This window comes from Rhincodon typus, chromosome 27 (assembly GCF_021869965.1).
Source record: "Rhincodon typus isolate 14 chromosome 27, sRhiTyp1.1, whole genome shotgun sequence".
Lineage (NCBI taxonomy): Eukaryota > Metazoa > Chordata > Chondrichthyes > Orectolobiformes > Rhincodontidae > Rhincodon > Rhincodon typus.
Window position 1 is genome coordinate 14,324,301 of NC_063358.1, and position 14,018 is coordinate 14,338,318.

General features: G+C 40.1%; 1 protein-coding gene across 2 annotated transcripts in view; it reads left to right on the plus strand.

Annotated features, from left to right (window-relative positions):
* Positions 1-14,018, plus strand: part of LOC109926959 (ribosomal protein S6 kinase 2 alpha-like) — a 236,877-nt gene that overhangs the window by 8,558 nt on the left and 214,301 nt on the right. For both annotated transcript variants that reach the window (XM_048613017.1, XM_048613018.1), the window contains exon 2: positions 6,759-6,803. In XM_048613017.1, coding sequence (XP_048468974.1) covers positions 6,759-6,803 — 45 coding nt within the window. The remainder of the gene's footprint in view (positions 1-6,758; positions 6,804-14,018) is intronic.

Here is a 14,018-nt window from a genome sequence, read left to right on the forward strand (position 1 = left end):
CCAATCCTTTGAATTGCCTTCTTGGGTCACAAAATCAGCATTTCAAAATGCCAGTTTCTGCTGTTTCCCCATTTGTGTCAGGTTTTATTAGGCAGGGCAGATGTCTTTGGGCCGAGGCCAATGATGGCCTCAGACGTAGTCTCTGATTTGTGTCAGTCACTCAAGGGGAGGCGATGGCCTAGTGGTATTATTGCTGGACTGTCAATCCAGAGACCCAGATAATGTTCTGGGGACCCGGGTTTGAATCCCACCAAAGCAGATGTTGGAATTTGAATTCAGTAAAAATATCTAGAATTTAGAATGTAACAATAACCATAAGTCCATTGTTGGAAAAACCCATCTGGTTCAATAAAGTCCTTTAGGGAAGGAAACTGCCATCCTTACCTGGTCTGGCCTACATGTGACTCCAGACCCACAGAAATGCAGTTGACTCTGAACTGCCCTCTGGGCAATTAGGGATGGGCAATAAATGCTGCCTAGCTGGCGATGCTGTCATCCTGTTAATGAATTTTAAAAAAAAAAACCACTGCCACCCCTTTCTCATGCTTTGCACTTCATACATTAGCTGTGGTGGATAAACAGAAGGCAGGATAAATCCAACCCACCCAATTACCAATCAATCATTCTGCTCTTGATCATCAGCAAAGTGATGGACCGAGGTTCAATGACAGTGTTGTCTATTTATTGCTGCTCAGAAGTAACCTGCCCACTAACACTTACTTTGTGTTCCACCGGGCATTTAGCATCTGTCCGCACTCCAGGTCCAAGCATGGGCAAGGTAGTTGAACTGCAGAGCTGAGATGAGAGTGATTACCCTTGCCATCAAGGCAGTGGCTGGTGGTGAGGGAACCAACAAGAGGGAAACAACATACTTTACCTCATTCTTGCCAATCTACCGTCTGCAGGTGCATCTGTCTATGACCGTATCAGTTAGAGTGACCACTGCACAGCCTGCCTTCATATTCAGAACATCCTTCATCATGTTGTCTGGCACTGTCAATGTGCAAAATGACTTTGAACAGATCTAGAAACTCAAGACTGGACATCTATGAGGCACTGTGGCCTATCGACAGCAGCAGAATTGTATTCCAGCACAGTCTGCAACCTCGTGGCCTGATATATCCCCAAATCAATTATTACCATCAAGCCAGGGGATCAACCCTGATTCAATGGAGAATACAGGAGAGCATGCCAGGAGCAGCACCAGGCATACCTAAAAATGAGGTGTCAACCTGGTGAGGCTATAAACAGGACTGCTTGCGTGCCAAACAATATAAACAGCAAGTGATAGACAGAGTTAAGCTATATCACAACAAATGGATTAGAGCTAAGCTCTGCAGTCCTGCCACACCCAGTCATGAATGGTAGTGGAAAATTAAATAACTCATTGGAGGGAGAAACGCCACAAATAGCCCCATCCTCAATGATGGAAGAGCCCAGCACATCAACGCAAGAGATAAGGCTGAGGCATTCACAGCAATCTTGGAGTTGTGAGATCTTATAATTTAGAGGGTTACGGAGTTAGGGATGGAGTATGGGACTAGCTGGGTAGTACTTTTGCGAGCCAGTATAGACCGAATGGGTCAGTGGCCTCCTTCTGTACTGTAAGATTCTATGATTCTAAGTGCCAAGTGGATCATCTCTCCCTCCCCCAGCGGTCCCCAGCATCATAGATGCCAATCTTCAGTCACTGTGATTCACTCCACATGATATCAAGAAATGGTTGGAGGCACTGGATACTGCAAAGGCTATGGGCTCTGTCAACATTCCAGCAATAGTGCTGAAGACTTGTCCTCCCGAACTTGCTGCTCCCCTAGCCAAGCTGTTCCAGTGCAGTTACAACACTGGTATCAAACCCCGCAACACTCTACTCTTGATCATCAGGAAAGGTGGAAAGGTGTCATCAACAATGCTGTCAAGCCACACCTGCTCAGCAATAACTTGCTCACTGATGCCCAGTTTGAGTTCTGCCAGGACTATTCAGCTCTGACCTCGTTATGGCTTTGGTTTAAATATGTACAAAAGTACTGAATCCCAGAGGTGAGGTGAGAGTGATAGCCCTTGACATCAAGACTGCATGCAACTAAATGTGGCATCAAGGACCCTAGCAAAACTGGAATCAATGGGAATCAAGGGGCAAACTCTCCACTGGTAGGTGTCATACTTGGCATATAAGAAGATGGTTGTGGTTGGAGGTTAGTTATCTCAGCTCCAGGACATCTCTGCACGAATTCTTCAGGGTAGTGTCCTGGGACTAGTCATCTTCAATGACCTTCCCTCCATCAAAAGGTCAGAAGTGGGGATGTTCATCAATGATTATGTAATGTTCAGCACCATTGGGTTACCATTGACCAGAAACTCAACTGGACTCGCCATATAAAAAGGGTGACTACAAGAGCAAGGTTAGAAGCTAGGAACACTCCTGTGAGTAACTTACCTCCTGACTCCCTAGAAAGTCTGCCCACCATCGACAAGGCAAAAGTCAAGACTGTTTTGGAAGACTCCCCACTTGCCTAGTTGAATGTAGCTCCAACAATACTCAAGAAGCTTGACACCATTTAGGACAAAGTAGCCTACTTGCTTGGTGCCACATCCACAAGCATCCAATCTCTCCACTGCCAACACTCAGTAACAACAGTGAGTACTATCTACAAGATGCACTGCAGAAAGTCACCAAAGATCCTTCGCATCTTCTTCCCTACCTCTTGGTTGTTCTGCTACTGACTCCTCTTCTTCAATTTACTCTGTCTGGACAGGAAGAAGCTTAGGGCCGAGTTTTGGTCCAACTCTTCCTTGTGGCCCACCTTGGTTTTTGCCACCTATATGTAATGGAAGATTGCTTTTGCTCAGGCCTTGTAGAGGTAGCCTGATCCATCACACAGCTTGCAGCAGTTCATCTGCCTACAGCTCTTTTAAAATCTGGTGGCCTTTCATATTTACAGTTGCCCTGGAAGATTGCTTTGCAGTTGGCTACCACATTCCAGGTCTGCCACAGGACTCTGGACTGTTCCATGTGCGTTAAGTATCCAAGACTTTCTCCAGTACCACAGCAGGAAGAAGCGTGGGGGATACCTCCCTTACACCTTCACCTGCTGCATGCAAATCCATATCCCGAACAGGGTGTTGACTTCATTGCTGTTTCCAGTCACGTCAAATAGCTGACAAGAAATTTCAGCACATTCACAATAGGGACATGTGGGTTATACATATGGATGGTCCTAACGTGTGCTGGCAGTAAAGGGCAGCTCTGTAATAAGGAATCAAAAGTGGTGCTTTGTTTCCTTTCTCCTTGAATGCTTGCAGGCTTCACACAACATTTTTGAATGTAAAATTTACATAACCTGCTAAGGGAAAGTTCTTGGAGGTAGATGTCCAGACTTTAAATCCATATTGCAACATTTACTTCAGCAAAAAGGCTCAGTTCACTGATATGCCTTCCGCCATCTTCGTTGTCACACTGACAGTGTCACACACCCCTTGCTTTGGATCCCAGATGTTGATTCTAACCATAGCTGAATGCTGAGTCTTCATTAGAACAACAAAAAGAACAAAGAAAGTTGCAGCATGGGAACAGGCCCTTTGGCCCTCCAAGCCTGCACCAACATGCTGCCCATCACAACTAAAACCCCCTACCCTTCCGGGAATCGTGTCTCTCTATTCTCATGTTATTCATGTATTTGTCAAGACGCCCTTTAAAAGTCACTATCGTATCTTCCTCCACTACCTACCCCGGCAGCGGGTTCCAGGCACCCACCACCCTCTGTGTAAAAAACTTGCCTTGTCCATCACCTTTAAACCATAGAAGTTGACCACAGAGGATTCCTGCACCGGCTGCTTGCCCCTTCTAGCGGTCACCCATCTATATGCCTGCACCTTGGGTGTCACCACATCTCTAAAACTACTGTCTATGACGCTTTCCGCCACCCTCATGCTCCTAAGTGCATCCAATTGCTCCTCCAACCAATCCATGCGGCCTGTGAGGAGCTGCAATTGGGTGCACTTCCTGCAGATTACACTGACATTAGGTGTGAGCCAGCATAAAGACCCGCCAATTACATTCAAGCTTGAAAATCTTTCAGGTGTTAGCCAAATCCAAGGTAGTGATTCAGCTCAAACCAAACTAAAAGACTTGCAACTCAGACCAAATAGGTGCCATTTTATCTAACCAAAAGAATGGTAAGCGAATTAACATATATTTTCTTTATTCAGCTTACTGTGAACTCTTGGGATATACCTTATACATCAGTATAGTCTCAACGCTTTGTATTTTATTACCACAGAATTTTTATGTCAAAGTTATTACTAAAATATATTTCATCTTGCTGAAATTTGGGAGCCATGACAGTTTAATATCTAGGGACTTCGAGCCATGGTTTGGTCTTTCAGATTTGTTTTTTAAAACTTTGCTTTGTTGGCACTTCTAAATCTTGCACCCAGACCAAGAGAAAGTGCACGTTACCATGCATACACCAATGTAGCTCTGAACTGATTAATGAGAAATGTGCCTGTTTTGATGGACACGCAACCTTCTGTCCTTTCCGTTTCCTCTCTGAAATGAGTCAACAATCGCTCAGATGAGTTCAGAAATTTAGAGAGTTATATTAAACTTGTAGCTAACAGCCATCCACAGTTTTTTATATATTGATATTCATTTAGATTATGAAAGATAGTCTCTCTTTGCTGTAAAACTTGCTTTGAAATGAAAAGGCTGCTTTTAGTTAGCTTTGAAATTAGGTAATATCCTCTACGTTGGAAGCTTCTTTAAGCTGCCTTGAATTATGATTTTTCTCTCTCGTTTTGTAAATGTTGGAACTGCTTTCTCTTTTTTCTAATTTTTCTTCACTATAATACTTTACACTTCCTGCACAGCCTAACAAATCAGCTAGCGATATTAAATTTGTTGTGGTGAACTAGATACGTTGCAGTGAATTTCATTATTGAAGTAGCTGCCAATATTTAATTATTTTGGTATCTATTAACATCTAGCAATGAGCTTGAATATTACTGAGACAATCTTTGCAATATGATTTGATGTCATTTAAAAACATAGAATGTGCCCAGGTGAGGAATTTCCCTATGCTTTTGTTGGCAGGAGCTGAGGAGATAGAGAACTGTTCCTCACATAGAAAATAAAGGAAAAGTTTATCAAGGCTTAGTTTATTTATCTGCCACTATTTGACAGCAGTTTCAAAGACTTTTGTGCTGTCCTGTGCAGAAGAAATAAAATATCATGGTGCAAAACTATGAATTATGTAGTGTGTTGCATGCCTGTGACTGGGGCCCAGTTGCCTATTAAAATCTGATATATATTAAAATCTGTCTCCTGGTGACTAAATCTGCAAGTTGCTTGATCAATAATTGTTGCCTTCTTGCTTTCAGAGCAGAATAGTAATAATATTGCCACAAACCATACTTCTATCCCTTCAAAAGCACCGTATAAAAGCATAGTATTGTTCATATTTTTGGACACAGGATATTTTTATTGTTTATAAGATGCGGTAGTCCCTGTCAAGGTCAGCATTTATTGCCTATGGTTTATAATTCAGAGAGGAATTTGAAGGTGATGTTTCTAAGCATCTATGCCCTTGCTGTCTTAGGCAGTAGAGGTCACAAGTTTGTCAAAGAAAGCTTAGTGAGTTACTGCGGTGCAAGTCTCACAATGTCCTGATTTGGAACTACATTGTCATTTATTCGCTGTCGCTGGATCAAAATCCTGGAGCTCCATACCTAATAGCGTACCTGCACCAAATAGACTGCGGCAATCAGAAGGTTCAAAAGATTCATGAGCATCTTTGAGATGAATTATGGATGGCTAATAAGTGCTAGCTTTGCCAATGACACCTACATCCCATGCTTGTTTTTTATTTTAAAAACTACATTTATAATCTTAAAGCATGGAGTTAACTAACATCTAAATTATTTTGGAGGGAGGCAATCGAAGTGCATAGAGGAATTTTGAAAAAAAAACCCCAAAGTGTGGAGCTAATACAGTTGGATATTTTGTTGTGTAGATGGAGTTGGCAAATTGGGGAATGCAAAGCATGCAATATCAGGAACAAGGAGGGTGCAATGGAACATGGAGATGAATCTTGTTACAAATGTTGGAAAGGACAAGATCATTACAAGATTTATAGATGAGTACAGGAATTTGAAAATTAGTGTTTTGGAGGACCAGGAATCAGTAAAACAGGGTAAAGTGCATATAGTAGAGTTGTGGTCGAGTTGCACTTTATGTGAGGAAGAAACCTAAGCATGAATTAGCAGCAGTGGTCATGAGATGGGTATTACAAGTGGGTGTTGGAGGAGACATAGAAATTGATAGTTTTAGTGGTTGCTTGCATGTTGTGCTTTGAAACATTAAATGGGGCTCAGGCTGAGAAAACTGCCAGGCCAATGGAGGAAGTCCAGTCCTAAGATTGAGTTTTTGATGGGAATGGAACACATTAAGTTAGTGTTGCCAATTGTTGAGTCGAAGTATGTACCTCATTCACCATTTGATGTCAGATAATCAATCAGATGACACACGAATGGTCGAGTATTTAAATGATAACAGAGAGCTAAAACTAGACTTATGACCAAATTTGCGTGAATTATGTAATAATTCTCAGGTTCTGTGCACAGAAGTGTCCTTGCTCCATTTTGAATGGAAAACCTATTCTGCAGCTTGTTAAAACATTTTTTACAATCTTTGTTTATTGATGTAAAATTCATACATTATGTTTAGTTAACAATTTATTTTCTGACTTTTTATTTTATAGAATGGGCATGGAGCTTCAGAAGAAACAACGGATCCTCCAGTGCAGGTACTAATGTGTGGGATAAATGCTAGATGGGGAAGGTAGAGCAGAATTGCAATTACTGTATGTGCCTGAAATGCTGGAAAGTTTTAATGTATAGGATTAGATTTTCTGATGACTATTAGTAGAATTCAATAGAAACAACAGTTTATAACTGGTTCTTCTTGGTCAGACCATTAAATTGATCATTGGTAGTATTTGTCTGTTTAATAGAATGAATAGATGTCCTTCTGTGTGCCAGGGTGCCTTATGAAAAGGAACGTGCAGGAAAAATATGTTTTCTAAGATGAACGTTGACTGTCAATGCATGGTCTTTGTACATTGGCATATATAAAGGTAATTTTTTTAATGCACTAATGGGATGTGAGTGTCGCTGTTTGGGGCAGGATTTAATGCCTATTCCTAGTTGCCCTTGAGAAGCCTTAATATTCTGTTCCAAGAATGGGTTATTTGTTCTCTGAGGGAATAAGAGGGAAGCTCTTTCTTAAACTGTCTCATTCCACTGAAACCCATCTATTGAATTCTTTCTTTCACTGGTTTGCATAAGCAATAATTAGAATCTGGTATTCAAATTTTAAAATGAAGGCTATGATGAAACATTTTCATCTAATTGTTTTAAAAAATAGTTTAATTCAATGCTGATTTTTAAGCATATAATCTAAAGTTTAACGTAAAGATTCTTTCAAATATCAAAGTCAATTATATTTGGCCTGTTTGAAGTGTAGTATGATTTTCTTTCCTTCATCTCAAAAAATTCTAATAAAAAAGCAAAATTCTGCAAATCATAGAATCCCTATTCAAATCAAATCCCTACACTGTAGAAACAGGCCATTCAGCCCAACAAGTCCACACCAACTCTCCGAAGAGCATCCCACCCAGACCTGTAACTCTGCATTTCCCATGGCTAATCCACCTAGCTGACACATCCCTGGACTCTATGGGCAATTTGGCATGGCCATTCCACCTAACAGTACACCTTTGGACTGTGGGAGGAAACTGGAACACCCGGATGAAACCCACCCAGATGCAGGGAGAATGTACAAACTCCACACAGACAGTTGCCCAAGGCTGGAATTGAACCTGAGTTGCTGGTGCTATGAGGCAGCTATGCTAACTGCTGAGCCACCATCCTGGACCTGAAACAAAAACAGGAGATAATACAAAATTGTGTAGAGGAACAGTTTCTGCGGGGGTTCAGACTATGGATTTAAGGTTAATGGCAAAAGAACCAACAGAATCATGAGACACCTTTGTTTACTCAGTGTGGTTAGAATATGGAATGTATTACCTGAGGTGGAGGTTAGGCACATTCAGTCGTAGATTTCATAAAATAATTCAATAAACCTGCTGAAGATAAAATTGCAAGATTATGAAAAAAGTGCAAGGAGGTGGAGCAAGTTTAACTGTTCTTCTAGAAAGCAAAAAATGAAATCAATGGACTGGGTGGCTGCCTCCCACGTTTTAACGATTCTGCAATCTGACCTAATGTCTCCTTTTGTGCTTCTGTGTCAAATTTTGTTTGATGCTTCTCTGAAACCTATTGAGAGGCTTTACTAGGTTAAAGGTGTTATATAAAGGCAAGCTGTTGTATATGGAAGAAGTACTTTTGTGTGATTATTTTAGTTTTTAAGAATTTTGCAGTTGGTATGCTGGTATTGGAGTGTGATTCAGCCTGACCAGACTTTCTGCTAGAATGGTGCATGTAGGCTGTGAAAAGCTCCTTTGAATAGGGGTGCACTCCTTATGCACTGTAATGATATCATTGGCATCAACAGCAGCCTGAATAGCTTCTCAAAATTTTGAAAGAGTGAAAACTAGTGCTGTTACAAGCAGAGATTTCAGGTTTTCAAAGGCACTTTCACACTCTTACGTACATTCAAATTTTTGCCGTTCCTCAACAGATTTGTTAAAGGTGCACTTACAATGCTGACATGCAGGAAAACTTATTCATAGAAGTTCATAGAATCCCTACAGTGTGGAACCAGGCCCTTCGGCCCAACAAGTCCACACTGACCCTCAGAGCATCCCACCCAGACCCATCCCCCTAATCCACACATTACTGAACTCTACAATCCACCTAGCCTGCACATCTTTGGACTGTGGGAGGAAAGACGTATAAGAAGATCCATTCATGCCAACATAATGCATGATTTCATGTATTGTTCTGAACAGGGAAATCCAGAATACCTTTATTGTTACTTGTCCTGCAGTGTGGCCCAAATAAGTCACCTTTGCTTAGGCAAATCCATGCTTAGCCAGATTTATAACTAAATTCGCTTTTTGTGGCCAATCAAAGAGTTCATTTAGGTTGTGGAATTGTTCTTTTAATGTTTGGCTATGAACAACCAAACTGTTGACGTAAACCACTCAATAACACAAACCTTCAATGACTTTATTGGTGAATTATTTGGAATGTTATTGGTGCATTTTTCATTCCAGATGCACTCCACTGCCCATTTCTGAAGAAGGGTCCCAACCCGAAACGCCAACTTTCCTGCTCCTCTGATGCTGCCTGGCCTGCTATATTCCTCCAGCTCCAAACCGTGTTATCTCTGACTCCAGCATCTGCAGTTCTTGCTATCTCTGCTTAATTTAAATAAGCCTTAGCTATGCTGTAAATTTACCATATATTTTAAAGCTCTGAGATTTATCTTTCCAGAATATATACTTCTTCACTTAAGGAGTAGAGAAAATAGGGGTTATTTCAGTTGTAATTGAAAATTATAAATGAGATAAAAGAGTAAAATGAGTAAATTATTAACAGAAATTAACAAGCAATGCATTTTCAGTTTTATAGCTATGCTAATACTATCAAAAGATTTAATATCAAATCTACAGAGTCCTGTTTGATCTTTTTCATAAATATTCAAAAATATCTGAGAATACCTAGAAATATCTAGGAATTTCTAAGAGTAGAATATCTAACAATATCTAAGAATAGAATATCCATCAACATTTAAAGTAAAGCTTTTCCTGAAGGCCCCAACCAAGCAAGGCATCTTTTCCCAGTGGAAGAAAATATCTGTTGAAAGTGTTATCTGAAGTTTCTTCATACTTCTGTAATTTCATTAAAGTGCCTTACTTTATGTTTTTTGGATCCCACCCTCTTTACAAATGTGGTTTTAACCTTTTCTGTACGTACCTCCCACTTTCATGTGATGCCATACCATTTGACATTATTCTGAAATTGTTTGATGAAGATTCCTTTATGAAGTTGTGAGCTTTTACCGTGTCACTTTGTTTCTGATGTTGTATACCATCATATGGATACTTTTAATTCCGCCCATATTTTTTCAAAACTTAAAAAAGTCATCCTTTGTCAAAGATTTGTTGGTAAAGATGTTTCATTTCTCTGTCTTTAGGAATGTCATCTTATTATGGTTTCTAATTATATTCATAAGTTGAGGATCTTTGCCATCTTGTATCATTTGGATACTTCATGTATTCTTCCTCTAATTAACATCTTATTTTCACACCAGGTGTGATGTTACAATGTTGCCTTCTAGGCCTTCCTTTCGGTGATTAAACTACTGTTTATATGTTTAGTCTATTAATTTAAGTAATAGCACATTTTTGTTGTCTCCATGTCTCCTCCTAGAGGTATCCTAATTTCAAAGTGGACCTTTCTGGCTGTTCCTTCTAATACAATTATATCTTTAATGGTTAACTCCTACATGAATCTTTATTTTTAAATTTGTCTAACATCATGTGCATCCGACCCAATTAGTTTTACTTACTTTTCAATTAAACCTACATTTCTACTCAAATATTGTTACAATGGCACCTGCATTTTTTAACCACCTCTGGGTCAGTCATAGTAAGTGCGTTTTTATTTTTAGACTCTTTAGGTATCACTTACGTTAAACTTACTTAACCAGATCAAAAATAAAGGAAGTAATTCCCAGGTTTTCCTGAGTGAAAGAGTGGAGTTTCATTACCCAAAACAAAAATGTGATGAAAAATGCACACACAAACACAGGTAATGAGCTTACAAGAATATGATGGAGGGCATGTATTTGTTATAGAAAAGTAGGTAAAGGCAGTCACAGTTTACGGTGTTAGTGTCTGAATTAAGAGAATGAAATCTGACTCCTAACCCCTTATCTGCTGTCCTGTTTCTTTCACAATGGCAGATGTCCTGGAGTCCACAGTAAATTGTTATTATCGTTCCAAGTTGGCTTTTATTGGCGAATGCCTCAGATTGAATTTGAGAGAGAGGGGATGAGAGGAACTTACTGTATCTTTGTTGTGTTCAGGCCATGTTGCTTTCTCTTACTTCACTACTCAAAGCAAGCTGCTGACATTTGGTTTGTTTGTATATTTCAAGTCTAGTTATGTTGTCTTTTCTAAACTGAATGCTGAAGAAGGGTCACTGGACTTGAAATGTTAACTCTGTTACTCTCCCCGCAGATGCTGCCAGACCAGCTGAGTTTCTCCAGCAATTTCTGGTTTTGTTTCAGGTTTCCAGCATCCGCAGTTGTTTTTATTTTACCTGCGGGTAACCTTCCATCTTCAATATATGAAAAGGACCATGCATGTTTGAGTGAAACAAGAATTACAGATTTTGTGACACTTCATTGATTTTCACTGCTTCTTGATTAAAATGATAATTTTGACTAGCAGGTTTTTAAAAAATCTCCCATGTGGGTTACCTAGGTTTGTCAGGTGATCATAGAAGCCAGTTGAAGTTAGCGGTGTCCTTTTTTAAAAATAATTTTCAGTCCATGAAAGTCATGGGTATTAAAGTCAAATTATGAAAATTGAATATTGGTTGATAATCAATTTTCACTATGATCACACAGTATGTAAAAAAAACTTTCCAAAAAGCTAATATCATATGTCATTTAGGTCATACGCAGGATTATGGCCAAGGATCTTGATTTTTGCAGCTCCCCTGAGTTTTGAGGTGCTTTATGTCTGACTGACCCTTGTAATTAACCTCGTTAGCACTCCGCTCTGCATTTTGAGCTTTTAAACTTGGCAATATTAGTTTAATAAAGTTGCTGCTTAAGAGTTAGTGTTTAAATTGAATTAAGATGGCTTATGAATAGATTTCTTAGCTATGTACTGCATAGAAATTGTCTCCTACCCAGCCTGTATCTTGAAAATGTAATGAAACTAAGGAAGCATCAAGAATGTAGAACTTGCTACCATGGGAAGTGGTTGACATGAACAAAAAAATATGCTTTTAAGGGAAGCCAGAGAAGGATTTGATGGAGAAAGGAATTGACAAATATGGTGACTGAATGAAATGCATTCAGTTGTGTGAGTACCAGATGGTAGACTTCTGTCTATTTTATGCTTGTGAAGTCTAGTCCTTTGGTGGCCATTATAATGTGTGGTGGATAACATATTACCAATTGAAGAAGATACTTACTGTGCACATGGGAGAGGTGCAAGGCAGTAGAATAAAGATGGATTGCCATTTTTGTGATTTGTAACGGTTGCTTACAATAATTAATCTCTTAGTTTGTGGGAAATAGAGAAAACTGGCTTTCATCTTTTGTTGCAGCAAATAGTCTGGTAACATTTTGGAATTTATAAACCAGGATAAAGAATAACAATGTAGTGACACATTTATCCAAGACAATGGTTAGGTCAGTGTTCAGAGTGCTGTGTATAATTTTTGGTATCCCATTTTAGAAAGAACAGTAAATCTAAACACGCACATTAACCAAGGTGATGCTGTTAAGAGGAGAGTTCAGAGATATTTGTATGTTTTGACAGGAACAGAGTAAGTTAGGAGGACACTTAATGGATGTTTCCAAATTTGACATGTAGATTTTTTTTAAACCTAGAACTGGGAAATCTCATGAATTCTGCTAATTGCTTGGATTCATTTCTTAGCAATCAGCTACCTGGGTTTAATGACTACCTTGTTGGGCTGTTGTTTTGGATGTCAATTAGGAAAAAAGCCTGCTGAGGAAATGCTCCCCAGCTCAACATTCTGCTTTTCTGAAACACCCTTGTTGTGAGTCCAGTATAAAACATGATGTAACTATTGAACTGCGGCTGGAAATGTTTTTGTTATTGTTATTTCCTAAGTGCGATTGGAACGAGGTTGGCCAAGTGGATCCATTGAGTATGAGATCCCTGATCGGGGCTGTTAAATCTGGATCAATCAGGAAGCCCTGGCTGACAGATATATACAGGAGTCTCAAGCCTCTTAACTCTAGGGATTGGCTCTGAGCAACACGTCAGAGTCCATGTACTGTGCACGTGGAAATAACAGATGACTTGGTGACAGGATACTGGCCTCTGTGCTGTTATTTCAGTGACGACGAGAGTGGGATTAATGACATAACCATGCAAAAGTGTCATGCAAAAGCTGAAGCCCAACTGGACTTTGAATTGGCACTACAACTGGCTTTGTCATTCGAAAATGTGGCAAGTGCAGCATATGAGCTACAGGGTATCCCAGTAGAAGAGGACCTGTCCAACAGGTTGGGGAGCACCATTTGAGTGTAGGCAATTGCAGAGCCTCACGCAGGACATAGCCTGAGCAGACGGACCCTAGGTCAGCCCACGGTAAAACCCAAAAAACAAAGCTGAGCTTCGGCCAAATAGCTAAAATGTTCTTCAGGATCTGGGCTAGCAAAGCATTGTAGTTGCTGCATGTATGTGGATTCAAAACAGGAAAGACCATAAGACCATAAGACAGAGGAACAGAAATTAAGCCATTCGGCCCATCGAGTCTGCTTTACTATTCAATCATGGCTAATAGGTTCCTCAACCCCATTCTCCCGCTTTCTCCCTGTAACGCTTGATCCCCTGGATAATCAAGAACCTATCTATCTCAGTCTTAAATATACTCAATAACCTGGCCTCCGCAGCCTTCTGTGACAGTGAATTCCATAGAATTCACTCTCTGGCTCACTCTCTGGCTGAAGAAGTTTCTCCTTATCTCCGTTCTAATAGGTCTTCCCTTTACTCTAAGGCTGTGCCCTTGGGTCCTAGTCTCTCCTACAAATGAAAACATCTTTCCAACATCTGCTGTGTCCAGGCCATTGAGTGTTCTGTAAGTTTCAATTACATCCTCCCCTCATCCTTCTAAACTCCAATGAGTATAATCCCAGAGTCCTCAAACATTTCTCATATGTTAAGCTTTTCATTCCTGGACCATTCTCATGAACCTCCTCTGAATCCACTCCAGGACCAGTGCATCCTTCCTGAGACATGGGGCCCAGAACTGCACAGAATACTCCAAATGTGGCCTGACCA